The sequence below is a fragment of the Heptranchias perlo genome, chromosome 7 (genome assembly GCF_035084215.1).
Source record: "Heptranchias perlo isolate sHepPer1 chromosome 7, sHepPer1.hap1, whole genome shotgun sequence".
Classification (NCBI taxonomy): domain Eukaryota; kingdom Metazoa; phylum Chordata; class Chondrichthyes; order Hexanchiformes; family Hexanchidae; genus Heptranchias; species Heptranchias perlo.
This window is the reverse complement of record NC_090331.1, coordinates 6,096,662-6,115,441: the sequence shown is the minus strand read 5'-3', so window position 1 is coordinate 6,115,441 and position 18,780 is coordinate 6,096,662. Positions and strand designations below refer to the sequence as shown.

At 52.8% G+C, this 18,780-nt stretch overlaps 1 protein-coding gene across 5 annotated transcripts in view; it reads left to right on the top strand.

Moving 5' to 3' along the window:
- LOC137323481 (obscurin-like protein 1) overlaps positions 1-18,780 on the top strand; it is a 270,089-nt gene that overhangs the window by 249,891 nt on the left and 1,418 nt on the right. For all 5 annotated transcript variants that reach the window (XM_067986989.1, XM_067986986.1, XM_067986987.1 and 2 more), the window contains 3 exons: positions 904-1,008; positions 6,301-6,567; positions 7,332-7,601. In XM_067986989.1, coding sequence (XP_067843090.1) covers positions 904-1,008; positions 6,301-6,567; positions 7,332-7,601 — 642 coding nt within the window. The remainder of the gene's footprint in view (positions 1-903; positions 1,009-6,300; positions 6,568-7,331; positions 7,602-18,780) is intronic.

The window sequence follows — 18,780 nt, the reverse complement described above, 5'->3', positions numbered from 1 at the left end:
AAAGATTGTGGTCAGAGCTTCTGCTATCTCCACCCTTGCTTCCCTCAGCAACCTAGGATGCTTCCCATCTGGACCCGGTGACTTATTAACTTTGGGTGATGCCAACCTCCTTTCTATCTAATTTTATTTTATCCAATATCTCTACTCCTCTCTCCTCTACTGCAACATTAACGTCATCCTCTCCTTTTGTGAAGTCAGATGCAAAGTCCTCATTCAGTACCTCAATCGTGCCCTCCGCCTCCGCAAGAAAATTCCCTCTTTTGTCCCTCGTTGGCCCTACTATTGCTTTAACTATCTTTTTACTTTTTATATGTGTAGAGGGAGCTTTACTCTGTATCTAACCCGCACTGTACCTGGCCTGGGAGTGTTTGATGGGACAGTGTAGAGGGAGCTTTACTCTGTATCTAACCCGTGCTGTACCTGCCCTGGGAGTGTTTGATGGGACAGTGTAGAGGGAGCTTTACTCTGTATCTAACCCGTGCTGTACCTGCCCTGGGAGTGTTTGATGGGACAGTGTAGAGGGAGCTTTACTCTGTATCTAACCCGTGCTGTACCTGCCCTGGGAGTGTTTGCTGCTGATCCTTGTGCAGTGGCCCCTTTAGGAAAGTGCATGTGTGTGTGCATACGTGTGTCTGTGCACGTGTGTGTGGGTACACGTATGAACGAGGGCAACAGGTGAGAGCAGGGTCTGGCTTGGTTGTGATGCCCTCGAATGAGCTGCCTGACCCTCAGTCTCTAGCCTCCCCCAGGTAGAGTGATGAGCTGGACCAGGTATCAGGTACCAGGAAGAGCCCCCGGCCATTTTGGAGCCAGACTCCAGCAGGAGTCAGCCCCTTGAGGCGAGGAAAACGGGTTTTCGCGCCATGGAAAAATCAATGTTTTTTTGTCATCCCATTTGTCCAGGGAACAAACATTTCCTGCTGATCTGCAACGTGCGGCCGGAGGACGCGGGGGAGATCCAATTCACCGCCAAGAACGTCGCGTCTGTGGCTCGTCTAGACGTTGACGGTAAGTCTGCCGCTCTATTCTCAGTCCTGTTTCCGTTTTCGTTCAGTGACGGGCACCTCTCCTTGAATTGTGATCGGCCATGGCTCGTCGGGTAGCTCTCTCTTGCCTCTGAGTCAGAAGGTCGTGGGTTCGAGTCCCACTCGAGAGACTCAAGCACATAATCCAGGCTGACAATCCCAACGCCAGTACTGAGGGAGTGCTACAATGTCAGCAGGTGCCGTCTTTCAGATGAGACGTTAAATCGAGGCCCCGTCTGCCCTCTCAGGTGGTTGTAAAACATCCCATTTTAGGAACAGCAGGGAGAGTTCTCCCTGATGTCCTGGGCCAATATTTATCCCTCAACCAACATCAATAATAACAGGTTATTTGGTCATTATCACATTGCTGTTTGTGGGATCTTGCTGTGTACAAATTCACTGCCGCGTTTCCCACATTACAACAGTGACTACACTTCAAAAAGTACTTCATTGGCTGTGAAGCACTTTGGGACATCCTGAGGTGGTGAAAGGCGCTATATAAATGCAAGTTCTTTCTTTCTCTGCTTTTTAAAAATTCGTTCATGGGATGTGGGCGTCGCTGGCGAGGCCGGCATTTATTGCCCATCCCTAATTGCCCCTTGAGAAGGTGGTGGTGAGCCGCCTTCTTGAACCGCTGCAGTCCGTGTGGTGAAGGTTCTCCCACGGTTCCGTTAGGGAGGGAGTTCCAGGATTTTGACCCAGCGACGATGAGGGAACGTGCTGAAGGCACTAGCTCTTGCGGAGGGTGGGGGGGGCCAGGCAAGTGGCCGTTCTTGCTCGCATAAGCCTAAAGTGATGGAAGACTATTCAACCTCATGGGGCATTAGCATCAGCCCAATCCTGTTCTCGCATAGGAACCGCCAGACAAAAAATAGACCAGGGTCCGTCTAGTTCACCTTCTCCCATCCCGGTAATCCCATGATACGATGATAATGGGAGTTATTGACTAATCACAGCCATCAATCTCTATCACTGAGTCTCCAACAGACCCAGACATGAGGTGAGGAAAACCCCCAGTGGGGGAGAGCTTCGGGAACCAGAGGTCCAAAGTCACCTGTTCCTCCCGAGCCTGTTACACTCGCCACACGTCAGGTCTCAAATTAATCGTATACTGGATCCCAAGATGTTATTTTCTGTAAGAAATCTCTCTAATTTACATTTGCATGAATTAATACTAACTGCTCCCACATCATCCCTTGGGAGTCTGTTCCATAGATTCACTCGCTGAAATATTGTTTCCACAGGTTAGTTTTGAATTTCCCGTCCCTTCGAGCACAGGCCGTGTCCTCGGGGTCTACTGTTCTGGACAAGGTGAAACAGCCCGTCATGGTCGACATTATTTAGTCCCTTTAGAATCCTAAAGGCAGCGACCATCACCACCTCTCAACCTTCTCTTTTCCAGTGAGAACATGCCCAATTTTACATAATCATTCCTCAAATTCCAATCCACCCAACATTTATTGTCCAGGAGGAGTCACTCTACAACAACAACTTGCATTTATATAGCGCTTTTAACGTAGTGAAACGTCCCAAGGCGCTTCACAGGAGCGATTGTCAATCAATATTTGACACCGAGCCACATAAGGAGATATTAGGACAGGTGACCAAAAGCTTGGGCAAAGAGGTGGGTTTTAAGGAGCGTCTTAAAGGAGGAGAGAGAGGGGGAGAGGTTTAGGGAGGGAATTCCAGAGCTTAGGATCTAGGCGGCTGAAGGCACGGCCGCCAATGGTGGAGCGATTAAAATCGGGGATGCGCAAGAGGCCAGAATTGGAGGAGCGCAGAGATCTCGGAGGGTTGTGGGGCTGGAGGAGGTTACAGAGATAGGGGGGGGGGGGGGTGGGGTGGAGGCGAGGCCATGGAGGGATTTGAAACTCGATAGCAACGAGGGGCACTGAGGCCAACTGTAGTGCCCCCTACCTGCCGCGTACGCTAAGATCAACGCTAACAAGTGTGCAGACCCGGAAACGAAACTGAGATCTTCCGGTCTGCACGGCTCGGGGTTTGAATGTCAGGAATACACAGCCGACTGGTAGAGGCGGGAGGGAAACCTGATCTCTCCTCCCCGCTCACCTGTCCACCTCACTCCCAGTGCCACGTGCTAGCGAGAGCAGAAATAGGAGAATAGACCAGATGAATGCGTGTCTTGAGAGATGGTGTAGGAGGGAGGGGTTTAAATTCCTGAGGCATTGGGACCGATTCTGGGAAAGGCGGGACCTGTACAAGCTGGACGGGTTGCACCCAAGCAGAACTGGGACCAATATCCTCGCGGGGGCATTTGCTAGTTCTGTTGGGGAGGGATATAGAGTTTTCAGGCAGGATAGAGTGGGTGATAAAAAAGGAGGGGGGGTAGCATTATTGGTTAAAGAATCAATTACAGTTGTGAGAAGGGATGATATGCTAAATGGATCATCAATCGAGGCCATATGGGTTGAGCTAAGAAATAAAAAAGGGGCAGTCACACTACTAGGAGTGTACTATAGACCCCCGAATAGCGAAAGGGAGACAGAAGAACAAATATGTAGGCAAATTTCTGAGTGCAAAAATAAGAGGGCAATAATAGTAGGAGACTTCAACTACCCGAACATCAACTGGGATTCAAACAGTGTGAGGGGCACAGAGGGCGCAAAATTCTTGATCGGTATCCAGGAGAACTTTTTTAGCCAGTACGTGACAAGCCAAACAAGAGGGGATGCAATTCTAGATTTAGTCCTGGGAAATGAAGATGGGCAAGTGGGTGAAGTGACAGTGGGTGACCATATTGGGGATAGTGACCACAATTCAGCATTATTATGGAAAACGACAGAGTTAAATCAGGAGTAAACGTTTTAAATTGGGGGAAGGTAAATTTTACAGAACTAAGAGGTGATTTGGCAGAAGTGGACTGGACACAACTACTTGAGGAGAAATCAGTGGCAAGCCAGTGGGAGGCACTAAAAAGTGAAATTCTACGGGTGCAATGCAGACACGTCCCCTCAAAGAAAAAGGGTGGCACTGCCAAATTTAGAGCCCCCTGGTTGTCTAGAAGTATAGGGGGCAAGATAAAGCAGAAAAAGAAAGCTTATGACTGTCTCAGAAAACTAAATACTGCAGAAAGCCTAGAGGAGTATAGAAAGTACAGGGATGACGTAAAAAAGGGAATAAGGAAAGTAAAGAGAGGAAATGAAAAAATATTAGCTAGTAAGAGTAAAGAAAACCCAAAGATGTTTTATCAGTACATTAAGAACAAGAGGATAGCAAAGGAAAAGGTGGGACCTATCAGGGATGATAAGGGTAACTTGTGTGTAGAAGCAGAGGATGTGGGTAGGGTTTTAAATGAATATTTTGTCTCCGTATTCACAATGGAAAGGGATGACCCGGACGTGGTAGTTAAAGAGGAGAGGTGTGAAATATTGGAGAAGGTAAACATAACGAGAGAGGAAGTACTAGAGGGACTGGAATCCTTGAAAGTTGATAAGTCACCAGGGCCGGATGGATTGTTTCCTAGACTATTGAAGGAAGCCAGGGAGGAAATAGTGGATGCTCTGAGGATCATTTTCCAATCCTCACTAGATACAGGGGAGGTACCGGAGGACTGGAAGACTGCAAACGTAGTATCATTGTTTAAAAAGGGTACAAGGGAAAGGCCGAACAATTATAGGCCGGTCAGTCTTACCTCGGTGGTGGGCAAACTATTAGAATCAATACTGAGAGATAGGATAAACTGTCACTTGGAAAGGCATGGTTTAATCAGGGATAGTCAGCATGGATTTGTTCAGGGAAGGTCAATTGAATTCTTTGAGGAAGTGACAAGGAGGATTGATGAGGGTAGTGCAGTGGATGTTGTCTACATGGATTTTAGTAAGGCATTTGACAAGGTCCCGCATGGCAGACTGGTCAGAAAGGTAAAAGCCCATGGGATACAGGGAAATGTGACGAATTGGATCCAAAATTGGCTCAGTAACAGGAAACAAAGGGTAAAAGTCGATGGATGTCTTTGCGAATGGAAATCCGTTTCCAGTGGTGTGCCACAGGGCTCAGTGTTGGGTCCCTTGCTGTTTGTGGTATATATTAATGATTTGGACTTGAATGTAGGGGGCATGATTGGCAAATTTGCAGACGACACAAAAATTGTCCGTGTAGTTGATAGTGAAGAGGATAGCTGTAGACTCCAAGAAGATATCAATGGGTTGGTGGAGTGGGCGGAAAAGTGGCAAATGGAGTTCAACCCGGAGAAGTGTGAGGTAATGCACTTAGGGAGGGCAAACAGTAAAAGGAAATACGCAGTAAACGGGAATATATTGAGGGGTAGAGGAAGTGAGAGACCTTGGAGTGCATGTACACAGGTCCCTGAAGGTGGCAGTACAGGTAGATAAGGTTGTGAAGAAGGCATACGGAATGCTCTCCGTTATTAGCCAAGGTATAGAATACAAAAGCAGGGAAGTAATGATGGAACTGTATAAAACGCTGGTAAGGCCACAGCTGGAGTATTGTGCACAGTTCTGGTCACCACATTACAGGAAGGATGTAATTGCTCTGTAGAGAGTGTGGAGAAGATTTACAAGAATGTTGCCAGGGCTTGAAAATTGCAGCTACGAGGAGAGATGGCATAGGCTGGGGTTGTTTTCCTTGGAGCAGAGGAGGCTGAGGGGAGACTTGATTGAGGTGTACAAAATTATGAGGGGCCGAGATAGAGTAGACAGGAAGTACCTGTTTCCCCTAGCGGAGAGTTCAAGAACTAGAGGACATAGATTTAAGCTGATTGGTGGAAGGATTAGAGGGGACATGAGGAAAACTTTTTTACCCAGAGGGTGGTGGGTGTATGGAATTCGCTGCCCGAATTGGTGGTAGAGGCAGGGACCCTCAACTCTTTTAAAAAGTACCTGGACCTGCACCTAAAGTGCTGTAAGCTGCAGGGCTACGGACCGGGTGCTGGAAGGTGGGATTGGAATGGGCACCTGGTTGTTCTTCGAGCCGGCGCGGACACGATGGGCCGAATGGCCCCCTTCTGTGCTGTATCTTTTCTATGGTTCTGTGGTTTTCTATGGATTCGTCGAGCTGTGAGGGGCAAGGAGGAATCTCTCGGGCACGAGGCGAGTGGTGAGGGGCGAGCGGGAATCTCAGGCGTGTCGCAAGTGGAGAGGGGCGAGCGGGAATATCTTGGGCGTGGCACGAGCCGTGAGGGGCAAGGAGGAAACTCTAGGGCGCGACGCGAGCGGTGAAAGGGCTCCCGGGCGCCACCTGTTGCTCTGACGTCTCTCTCTCCCCACCCCCTCCCCCCGCCCACCCCCTCAATCAGAGCTGCCGATCAAGATTGTGAAGCCTTTGCGTGACAAGACGGCGCTGGAGAAACACAAGGTGATCCTGGAGTGCACGGTGTCCAAGCCTCGGGCCAGGGTGCGATGGTACAGGGGCGACTCCGAGCTGCAGGCGGCGGGCAAGTACGAGATCTGCAGTGAGGACTGTTACCGCAAACTGATTATCCACGACGTCAGCTTCCAGGACGAGGACACCTACACCTGCGACGCCTTCGATGACTGTTCCTCCGCCAGGGTCTTGGTAGAAGGTACGTTGGGGTGGTCCGCGATCGAGCGCCTCGCGACTACACGTCCCGCCCGCTGCGGCTACTCAACGGGGACCGTAAGCTTCAAATCAGCCTGTTCAGGGGTGATGCACTGCCCCATGGAAGTTTACAGTACGGAAGGAGGCCATTCAGCCCATCGGGCCGATGCCAGCTCTTCCGGGGCTTGTATTCCCTCGAGTGTAGAAGATTAAGGGGTGATCTAATTGAGGTGTTTAAGATGATTAACGGATTTGATAGGGTCGATAGAGAGAAACTATTTCCTCTGGTGGGGGGGGAGACCAGAACAAGGGGGGCAGAACCTTAAAATTAGAGCCAGGCCGTTCAGGGGTGATGTCAGGAAGCACTTCTTCACACAAAGGGGAGTGGGAATCTGGAACTCTCTCCCCCAAAAAGCTGTGGATGCTGGGGGTCAGTTAGAGCTTTCAAGACTGAGATTGATAGATTTTTTGTTGGGTGTCGGGTATCGAGGGATACAGAGCGAAGGCGGGTAAATGGAGTTGAGGTGCAGATCAGCCAGGATATAACTGAATGGCGGAACAGACTCGAGGGGCTGAATGGCCTTCTCCTGTTCCTATGTTCCACAGATACAATGGAAGAGAGAAAGAGAAAGAAAGAGTGAAAGAAAGAGTGAAAGAAAGAGAAAAAGACGGTGAAAGAGAGAGAGAGAGAGTGAGAGAGAAAGAGGAGAAAAAGAAAAAAGGAAGGAAAAGAGCAGTGACTATTTTCCCGACCGAATTCTTTTCCAGAACAAGCCATTCTGGTGGTGAGGGGCCTGGTCGATGTGGAGGTGAGGGCTCCGGGGGAGGCCCAGATGGAGTGTGAGGTATCGGTGCCTGTGATCAGACCCCCTCAGTGGAGCCTCAACGGGCAGGTCCTTCGCACTGGGAAAGGGGTCCGCGTGGAGAACCATGGCACAGTCCAGCGGCTCATCCTGAGCGTAACGTCGCCCGACATGAGCGGGCTGGTGAAGTTCACCGCGGGGAAGGCCCGTTCCAGCGCTCAGCTCACCGTGAAAGGTAAACGCCAACAGAAGAGTTTAACGCTGCTCGTCAGTAGATCAACAACGACCACCTGCATTTATGTAGCGCCTTTAACATAGTAAAATGCCCCCCCAAGGCGCTTCACGGGAACGGAATCAGACAAAATTTGACACCGAGCCACATAAGGAGATATTAGGACAGGTGACCAAAAGCTTGGTCAAAGAGGCAGGTTTTAAGGAGCATCTCCAAGGAGTTGAGATGTGGAGAGGCGGAGAGGGTTTAAGGGAGGGAATTCCAGAGCTTAGGGCCGAGATGGCTGAAGGCACGGCCGCCAATGGTGGGCGAAGGAAGTGGGGGACGTGCAAGAGACCAGAATTGGAGGAGCGCAGAGATCTCGGAGGGTTCTTTTTCCTTTGGTTCATGGGCTGAGGCCGGCATTTATTGCCCATCCCTAATTGCCCTTGAGAAGGTGGTGGTGAGCCGCCTTCTTGAACCGCTGCAGTCCGTGTGGTGAAGGTTCTCCCACAGTGCTGTTAGGAAGGGAGTTCCAGGATTTTGACCCAGCGACGATGAAGGAACGGCGATATATTTCCAAGTCGGGATGGCGTGTGACTTGGAGGGGAACGTGCAGGTGGTGTTGTTCCCATGCGCCTGCTGCTCTTGTCCTTCTAGGTGGTAGAGGTCGCGGGTTTGGGAGGTGCTGTCGAAGAAGCCTTGGCGAGTTGCTGCAGTGCATCCTGTGGATGGTACACACTGCAGCCACGGTGTGCCGGTGGTGATGGGAGTGAATGTTTAGGGTGGTGGATGGGGTGCCAATCAAGCGGGCTGCTTTATCTTGGATGGTGTCGAGCTTCTTCAGTGTTGTTGGAGCTGCACTCATCCAGGCAAGTGGAGAGTATTCCATCACACTCCTGACTTGTGCCTTGTAGATGGTGGAAAGGCTTTGGGGAGTCAGGAGGTGAGTCACTCGCCGCAGAATACCCAGCCTCTGGCCTGCTCTTGTAGCCACAGTATTTATGTGGCTGGTCCAGTTACGTTTCTGGTCAATGGTGACCCCCAGGATGTTGATGGTGGGGGATTTGACGATGGTAATGCCATTGAATGTCAAGGGGAGGTGGTTAGACTCTCTCTTGTTGGAGATGGTCATTGCCTGGCACTTATCTGGCGCGAATGTTACTTGCCACTTATGAGCCCAAGCCTGGATGTTGTCCAGGTCTTGCTGCATGCGGGCTCGGACTGCTTCATTATCTGAGGGGTTGCGAATAGAACTGAACACTGTGCAATCATCAGTGAACATCCCCATTTCTGACCTTATGATGGAGGGAAGGTCATTGATGAAGCAGCTGAAGATGGTTGGGCCTAGGACACTGCCCTGAGGAACTCCTGCAGCAATGTCCTGGGGCTGAGATGATTGGCCTCCAACAACCACTGCCATCTTCCTTTGTGCTAGGTATGACTCCAGCCACTGGAGAGTTTTCCCCCTGATTCCCATTGACTTCAATTTTACTCGGGCTCCTTAGTGCCACACTCGGTCAAATGCTGCCTTGATGTCAAGGGCAGTCACTCTCACCTCACCTCTGGAATACAGCTCTTTTGTCCATGTTTGGACCAAGGCTGTAATGAGGTCTGGAGCTGAGTGGTCCTGGCAGAACCCAAACTGAGCATCGGTGAGCAGGTTATTGGTGAGTAAGTGCCGCTTAATAGCACTGTCGACGACACCTTCCATCACTTTGCTGATGATTGAGAGTAGACTGATGGGGCGGTAATTGGCCGGATTGCATTTGTGGACAGGACATACCTGGGCAATTTTCCACATTGTCGGGTAGATGCCAGTGTTGTAGCTGTACTGGAACAGTTTGGCTAGAGGCGCAGCTAGTTCTGGAGCACAAGTCTTCAGCACTACAGCTGGGATGTTGTCAGGGCCCATAGCCTTTGCTGTATCCAGTACACTCAGCCGTTTCTTGATATCATGTGGAGTGAATCGAATTAGCTGAAGACTGGCTTCTGTGATGGTGGGGATATCGGGAGGAGGCCGAGATGGATCATCCATTCGGCACTTCTGGCTGAAGATGGTTGCAAATGCTTCAGCCTTGTCTTTTGCACTCACATGCTGGACTCCGCCATCATTGAGGATGGGGATGTTTGCAGAGCCTTCTCCTCCCGTTAGTTGTTTAATTGTCCATCACCATTGATGACTGGATGTGGCAGGACTGCAGAACTTTGATCTGATCCGTTGGTTGTGGAATCGTTTCGCTCTGTCTATAGCATGTTGCTTCCGCTGTTTAGCATGCATGTAGTCTTAAGTTGTAGCTTCACCAGGTTGGCACCTCATTTTTAGGTACGCCTGGTGCTGCTCCTGGCATGCTCTTCCACACTCCTCGTTGAACCAAGGTTGATCCCCTGGCTTGTTGGTAATGGTAGAGTGAGGAATATGCCGGGCTATGAGGTTACAGATTGTGCTGAAATACAATTCTGCTGCTGCTGATGGCCCACAGTGCCTCATGGATGCCCAGTTTTGAGCTGCTAGATCTGTTCTGAATCTATCCCATTTAGCACGGTGGTAGTGCCACACAACACATTGGATGGTGTCCTCAGTGCGAAGATGGGACTTCATCTCCACGAGGACTGTGCTGTGATCACTCCAACCAATACTGTCATGGACAGATGCATTTGCGACAGGTGGATTGGTGAGGACGAGGTCAAGTAAGTTTTTCCCTCGTGTTGGTTCGCTCACCACCTGTCGCAGGCCCAGTCTGGCAGCTATGTCCTTCAGGACTCGGCCAGCTCGGTCAGTAGTGGTGCTACCGAGCCGCTCTTGGTGATGGACATTGAAGTCCCCCACCCAGAGTAAATTCTGTGCCCTTGCTACCCTCAGTGCTTCCTCCAAGTGGTGTTCAACATGGAGGAGGACTGATTCATCAGCTGAGGGAGGACGGTAGGTGGTAATCAGCAGGAGGTTTCCTTGCCCATGTTTGACCTGATGCCATGAGATTTCATGGGGTCCAGAGTCAATGTTGAGGATTCTCAGGGCCACTCCCTCCTGACTGTATATCACTGTACCGCCACCTCTGGTGGGTCTGTCCTGCCGGTGGGACAGGACATACCCAGGGATGGTGATGGAAAAGTCTGGGACGTTGGCTGAAAGGTATGATTCTGTGAGTATGGCTATGTCAGGCTGTTGCTTGACTAGTCTGTGGGACAGCTCTCCCAATTTTGGCACAAGTCCCCAGATGTTAGTGAGGAGGACCTTGCAGGGTCGACTGGGCTTGGTTTGCCTTTGTCGTGTCCGGTGCCTAGTGGTCCGATGCCGGGTGGTCCGTCCGGTTTTATTCTTATTGTGACTTTTTTTGGCGAGATGTTATAACTGAGTGGCTTGCTAGGCCATTTCAGAGGGCAATTAAGAATCAACCACATTGCTGTGGGACTGGAGTCACATGTAGGCCAGACCGGGTAAGGACGGCAGGTTTCCTTCCCTAAAGGACATTAGTGAAGCAGATGGGTTTTTAACGACAATCCGGTAGTTTCATGGCCACCATTACTGATACTAGTATTTTAATTCCAGATTTTATTTTAATTCGGGCAATAATAAATAAATCTCCTGTACTTTCTCTCCCTGACCGCCCCCCCACCCCCCCCACCATTATTCTCCCATCCTCACTGATCCTCTGCCACCATTTGGTTCTTGCCCAAGTTCCCACCCTTAACCAGCCCGGATACTTGACAATGAGGATGCAGCAGCTGCATGGGGGAGGGGCGCATGTCATGGCCCTCGCCTAACCCAAACTTCACACGAGAGAGGGGACTGAGAGAGACCAGTCAGTGTACAGATATCTCCCTGAGTGAGAGAGGACTGAGAGACACCAGTCAGTGCACAGATATCTCCCTGAGAGAGAGGGGACTGAGAGACACCAGTCAGTGTACAGATATCTCCCTGAGAGAGAGGGGACTGAGAGACACCAGTCAGTGTACAGATATCTCCGAGTGAGAGAGGACTGAGAGACACCAGTCAGTGCACAGATATCTCCCTGAGAGAGAGGGGACTGAGAGACACCAGTCAGTGTACAGATATCTCCGAGTGAGAGAGGACTGAGAGACACCAGTCAGTGCACAGATATCTCCCTGAGAGAGAGGGGACTGAGAGACACCAGTCAGTGTACAGATATCTCCCTGAGTGAGAGAGGACTGAGAGACACCAGTCAGTGCACAGATATCTCCCTGAGTGAGAGAGGACTGAGAGACACCAGTCAGTGCACAGATATCTCCCTGAGTGAGAGAGGACTGAGAGACACCAGTCAGTGCACAGATATCTCCCTGAGTGAGAGAGGACTGAGAGACACCAGTCAGTGCACAGATATCTCCCTGAGTGAGAGAGGACTGAGAGACACCAGTCAGTGCACAGATATCTCCCTGAGTGAGAGAGGACTGAGAGACACCAGTCAGTGCACAGATATCTCCCTGAGTGAGAGAGGACTGAGAGACACCAGTCAGTGCACAGATATCTCCCTGAGTGAGAGAGGACTGAGAGACACCAGTCAGTGCACAGATATCTCCCTGAGTGAGAGAGGACTGAGAGACACCAGTCAGTGTACAGATATCTCCCTGAGAGAGAGGGGGCTGAGAGACACCAGTCAGTGTACAGATATCTCCCTGAGAGGGACTGAGAGACACCAGTCAGTGTACAGATATCTCCCTGAGAGAGAGGGGACTGAGAGACACCAGTCAGTGTACAGATATCTCCCTGAGGGAAAGGGACTGAGAGACGCCAGTCAGTATACAGATATCTCCCTGACGGTAAGGGACTGAGAGACACCAGTCAGTGTACAGATATCTCCCTGAGTGAAAGGGACTGAGAGACACCAGTCAGTGTACAGATATCTCCGAGGGAGAAGGGCCTGACAGACACCAGTCAGTGTACAGAAATCACCCTGAGTGAGAGGGATGGAGAGTCACCAGTCATGTACAGATATCTCCCAGGCAGAGAGGGACTGAGGGACACAAGTCAGTGTACAGATATCTCCCTGAATGAGAGGGACAGAGAGATACCAGTCAGTGTACAAATATCTCCCTGAGTGAGAGGGACAGAGAGATACCAGTCAGTGTACAAATATCTCCCTGAGTGAGAGGAACGGAAAGACACCAGTCAGTGTACAGATATCTCCGAGAGGGACTGAGAGACACCAGTCATTGTACAGATATCTCGCTGAGAGGGACTGAGAGACACCAGTCAGTATAGATATCTCCCAGAGAGAGGGACTGAGAGACACCAGTCAGTATAGATATCTCCCAGAGAGAGGGACTGAGAGACACCAGTCAGTGTACATATTTCTCAGAGAGAGAGGGGACTGAGAGACACCAGTCAGTGTAGAGATACCTCCGTGAGAGAGGGGACTAACAGACACCAGTCGGTGTACAGATATCTCCCTGAGTGAGAGGAACTCAGCGACACCAGTCAGTGTACAGATATCTCCCTGAGGGAAAGGGACTGAGAGACACCAGTCAGTGTACAGATATCTCCAAGTGAGAGGGACTGAGAGACACCAGTCAGTGTACAGACATCTCCCTGAGGGAGAGGGGCCTGAGAGACACCAGTCATGTACAGATATCTCCCAGGCAGAGAGGGACTGAGGGACACAAGTCAGTGTACAGATATCTCCCTGAAAGAGCGGGACGGAAAGACACCAGTCAGTGTACAGATATCTCCCTGAGTGAGAGGGACAGAGAGTCACCAGTCAGTGTACAGATATCTCCCCGAGGGAGGGACTGAGTGACCCCGGTCAGTATACAGATATATCCATGAGAAGGAATGAAAGACACCAGCCAATGTTACAGATATCTCCCTGAGAGAGAGGGGACCAAGAGATACAAGGCAGTATGAATTAAAATTGCTCTTGCACCCTTTGAAAGCACCATCATTACGACAACATGGTCTGGCAAGTCCTGCAATACCCAGTTGCTGCCACCAGGTGTCAGGGGTGAGCTTCTAGTGCTGAGCCTCAGGCCGGGCTTGGTGACCAGTCTCACCGCCCCTCTCCCCCTCTCTCTATAACAGTGCGGTCTCACTGCCCCTCTCCCCCTCTCTCGATAACAGTGAGGTCTCACTGCCCCTCTCCCCCTCTCTCGATAACAGTGAGGTCTCACTGCCCCTCTCCCCCTCTCTCTATAACAGTGCGGTCTCACTGCCCCTCTCCCCCTCTCTCTATAACAGTGCGGTCTCACTGCCCCTCTCCCCCTCTCTCGATAACAGTGAGGTCTCACTGCCCCTCTCCCCCTCTCTCGATAACAGTGGGGTCTCACTGCCCCTCTCCCCCTCTCTTGATAACAGTGGGGTCTCACTGCCCCTCTCCCCCTCTCTCGATAACAGTGGGGTCTCACTGCCACTCTCCCCCTCTCTCGATAACAGTGGGGTCTCACCGCCCCTCTCTCCCTCTCTCTATAACAGTGGGGTCTCACTGCCCCTCTCCCACTCTCTCGATAACAGTGGGGTCTCACTGCCCCTCTCCCCCTCTCTCTATACCAGTGGGGTCTCACTGCCCCTCTCCCCCTCTCTCTATACCAGTGGGGTCTCACTGCCCCTCTCTCCCTCTCTCGATAACAGTGGGGTCTCACTGCCCCTCTCTCCCTCTCTCGATAACAGTGAGGTCTCTGCCCCTCTCCCCGTCTCTCGATAACAGTGGGGCCTCACTGCCCCTCTCCCCCTCTCTCGATAACAGTGAGGTCCCACTGCCCCTCTCCCCCTCTCTCGATAACAGTGAGGTCTCACCGCCCCTCTCCCCCTCTCTCGATAACAGTGAGGTCTCACTGCCCCTCTCCCCCTCTCTCGATAACAGTGAGGTCTCACTGCCCCTCTCACCCTCTCTCGATAACAGTGAGGTCTCACTGCCCCTCTCCCCCTCTCTCGATAACAGTGAGGTCTCTGCCCCTCTCTCCCTCTCTCTATACCAGTGGGGTCTCACTGCCCCTCTCCCCCTCTCTCGATAACAGTGGGGTCTCTGCCCCTCTCCCCCTCTCTCGATAACAGTGGGGTCTCACTGCCCCTCTCCCCCTCTCTCGATAACAGTGGGGTCTCTGCCCCTCTCTCCTTCTCTCGATAACAGTGGGGTCTCACTGCCCCTCTCTCCTTCTCTCGATAACAGTGGGGTCTCACTGCCCCTCTCCCCCTCTCTCTATACCAGTGGGGTCTCACTGCCCCTCTCTCTATAACAGTGGGGTCTCACTGCCCCTCTCTCTATAACAGTGGGGTCTCACTGCCCCTCTTTCTATAACAGTGGGGTCTCACTGCCCCTCTCTCCCTCTCTCTGTAACAGTGGGGTCTCACTGCCCCTCACTGGCCCTCTCCCCACAACAGTGGGGTCTCACTGCCCCTCTCTCCCTCTCTCTGTAACAGTGGGGTCTCACTGCCCCTCTCCCCCTCTATCTATACCAGTGGGGTCTCACTGCCCCTCTTTCTATAACAGTGGGGTCTCACTGCCCCTCTCTCCCTCTCTCTATAACAGTGGGGTCTCACTGCCCCTCTTTCTATAACAGTGGGGTCTCACTGCCCCTCACTGGCCCTCTCCCCACAACAGTGGGGTCTCTCTGCCCCTCTCACCCTCTCTCTGTAACAGTGGGGTCTCACTGCCCCTCTCTCCTTCTCTCTATAACAGTGGGGTCTCACTGCTCCTCTCTCCCCCTCTCTATAACAGAGGGGTCTCACTGCCCCTCTCCCCCTCTCTAACAGAGGGGTCTCACTGCTCCTCTCTCTATAACAGAGGGGTCTCACTGCTCCTCTCTCTATACCAGTGGGGTCTCACTGCTCCTCTCTCTATAACAGAGGGGTCTCACTGCTCCTCTCTCTATAACAGAGGGGTCTCACTGCTCCTCTCTCCCCCTCTCTATAACAGAGGGGTCTCACTGCTCCTCTCTCTATAACAGAGGGGTCTCACCGCCCCTCTCTCCTTCTCTCGATAACAGTGGGGTCTCACTGCCCCTCTCCCCCTCTCTCGATAACAGTGGGGTCTCACTGCCCCTCTCCCCCTCTCTCGATAACAGTGGGGTCTCACTGCCCCTCTCTCCTTCTCTCGATAACAGTGGGGTCTCACTGCCCCTCTCCCCCTCTCTCGATAACAGTGGGGTCTCACTGCCCCTCTCCCCCTCTCTCTATACCAGTGGGGTCTCACTGCCCCTCTCCCCCTCTCTCTATAACAGTGGGGTCTCACTGCCCCTCTTACCCCTCTCTCGATAACAGTGGGGTCTCACTGCCCCTCTCCCCCTCTCTTGATAACAGTGGGGTCTCACCGCCCCTCTCTCCCTCTCTCTATAACAGTGGGGTCTCACTGCCCCTCTCCCACTCTCTCGATAACAGTGGGGTCTCACTGCCCCTCTCCCCCTCTCTCTATACCAGTGGGGTCTCACTGCCCCTCTCCCCCTCTCTCTATACCAGTGGGGTCTCACTGCCCCTCTCTCCCTCTCTCGATAACAGTGGGGTCTCACTGCCCCTCTCTCCCTCTCTCGATAACAGTGAGGTCTCTGCCCCTCTCCCCCTCTCTCGATAACAGTGGGGCCTCACTGCCCCTCTCCCCCTCTCTCGATAACAGTGAGGTCCCACTGCCCCTCTCCCCCTCTCTCGATAACAGTGAGGTCTCACCGCCCCTCTCCCCCTCTCTCGATAACAGTGAGGTCTCACTGCCCCTCTCCCCCTCTCTCGATAACAGTGAGGTCTCACTGCCCCTCTCACCCTCTCTCGATAACAGTGAGGTCTCACTGCCCCTCTCCCCCTCTCTCGATAACAGTGAGGTCTCTGCCCCTCTCTCCCTCTCTCTATACCAGTGGGGTCTCACTGCCCCTCTCCCCCTCTCTCGATAACAGTGGGGTCTCTGCCCCTCTCCCCCTCTCTCGATAACAGTGGGGTCTCACTGCCCCTCTCCCCCTCTCTCGATAACAGTGGGGTCTCTGCCCCTCTCTCCTTCTCTCGATAACAGTGGGGTCTCACTGCCCCTCTCTCCTTCTCTCGATAACAGTGGGGTCTCACTGCCCCTCTCCCCCTCTCTCTATACCAGTGGGGTCTCACTGCCCCTCTCTCTATAACAGTGGGGTCTCACTGCCCCTCTCTCTATAACAGTGGGGTCTCACTGCCCCTCTTTCTATAACAGTGGGGTCTCACTGCCCCTCTCTCCCTCTCTCTGTAACAGTGGGGTCTCACTGCCCCTCACTGGCCCTCTCCCCACAACAGTGGGGTCTCACTGCCCCTCACTGGCCCTCTCCCCACAACAGTGGGGTCTCACTGCCCCTCTCTCCCTCTCTCTGTAACAGTGGGGTCTCACTGCCCCTCTCCCCCTCTCTCTATACCAGTGGGGTCTCACTGCCCCTCTCTCTATAACAGTGGGGTCTCACTGCCCCTCTCTCTATAACAGTGGGGTCTCACTGCCCCTCTTTCTATAACAGTGGGGTCTCACTGCCCCTCTCTCCCTCTCTCTATAACAGTGGGGTCTCACTGCCCCTCTTTCTATAACAGTGGGGTCTCACTGCCCCTCACTGGCCCTCTCCCCACAACAGTGGGGTCTCTCTGCCCCTCTCACCCTCTCTCTGTAACAGTGGGGTCTCACTGCCCCTCTCTCCTTCTCTCTATAACAGTGGGGTCTCACTGCTCCTCTCTCCCCCTCTCTATAACAGAGGGGTCTCACTGCCCCTCTCCCCCTCTCTAACAGAGGGGTCTCACTGCTCCTCTCTCTATAACAGAGGGGTCTCACTGCTCCTCTCTCCATACCAGTGGGGTCTCACTGCTCCTCTCTCTATAACAGAGGGGTCTCACTGCTCCTCTCTCTATAACAGAGGGGTCTCACTGCTCCTCTCTCCCCCTCTCTATAACAGAGGGGTCTCACTGCTCCTCTCTCTATAACAGAGGGGTCTCACCGCCCCTCTCTCCTTCTCTCGATAACAGTGGGGTCTCACTGCCCCTCTCCCCCTCTCTCGATAACAGTGGGGTCTCACTGCCCCTCTCCCCCTCTCTCGATAACAGTGGGGTCTCACTGCCCCTCTCTCCTTCTCTCGATAACAGTGGGGTCTCACTGCCCCTCTCCACCTCTCTCGATAACAGTGGGGTCTCACTGCCCCTCTCCCCCTCTCTCTATACCAGTGGGGTCTCACTGCCCCTCTCCCCCTCTCTCGATAACAGTGGGGTCTCACTGCCCCTCTCTCCTTCTCTCTATACCAGTGGGGTCTCACTGCCCCTCTCTCTATAACAGTGGGGTCTCACTGCCCCTCTCTCTATAACAGTGGGGTCTCACTGCCCCTCTCTCTATAACAGTGGGGTCTCACTGCCCCTCTCTCCCTCTCTCTATAACAGTGGGGTCTCACTGCCCCTCTCCCCCTCTCTCTATACCAGTGGGGTCTCACTGCCCCTCTCCCCCTCTCTCGATAACAGTGGGGTCTCACTGCCCCTCTCTCCTTCTCTTTATAACAGTGGGGTCTCACTGCCCCTCTCCCCCTCTCTCTATACCAGTGGGGTCTCACTGCCCCTCTCCCCCTCTCTCTATAACAGTGGGGTCTCACTGCCCCTCTCTCTATAACAGTGGGGTCTCACTGCCCCTCTCTCTATAACAGTGGGGTCTCACTGCCCCTCTCTCCCTCTCTCTATAACAGTGGGGTCTCACTGCCCCTCTCTCCCTCTCTCGATAACAGTGGGGTCTCACTGCCCCTCTCTTCCTCTCTCTAACAGTGGGGTCTCACTGCCCCTCTCTTCCTCTCTCGATAACAGTGGGGTCTCACTGCCCCTCTCTCTATAACAGTGGGGTCTCACTGCCCCTCTCCCCCTCTCTCGATAACAGTGAGGTCTCTGCCCTTCTCCCCCTCTCTCGATAACAGTGGGGTCTCACTGCCCCTCTCCCCCTCTCTCGATAACAGTGGGGTCTCACTGCCCCTCTCCCCCTCTCTCTATACCAGTGGGGTCTCACTGCCCCTCTCTCTATAACAGTGGGGTCTCACTGCCCCTCTTTCTATAACAGTGGGGTCTCACTGCCCCTCACCGCCCCTCTCCCCACAACAGTGGGGTCTCACCGCCCCTCACTGGCCCTCTCTCCACAACAGTGGGGTCTCACTGCCCCTCTCCCCCTCTCTCGATAACAGTGGGGTCTCACTGCCCCTCTCTCCCTCTCTCTATAACAGTGGGGTCTCACTGCCCCTCTCTTCCTCTCTCGATAACAGTGGGGTCTCACTGCCCCTCACTGGCCCTCTCTCCACA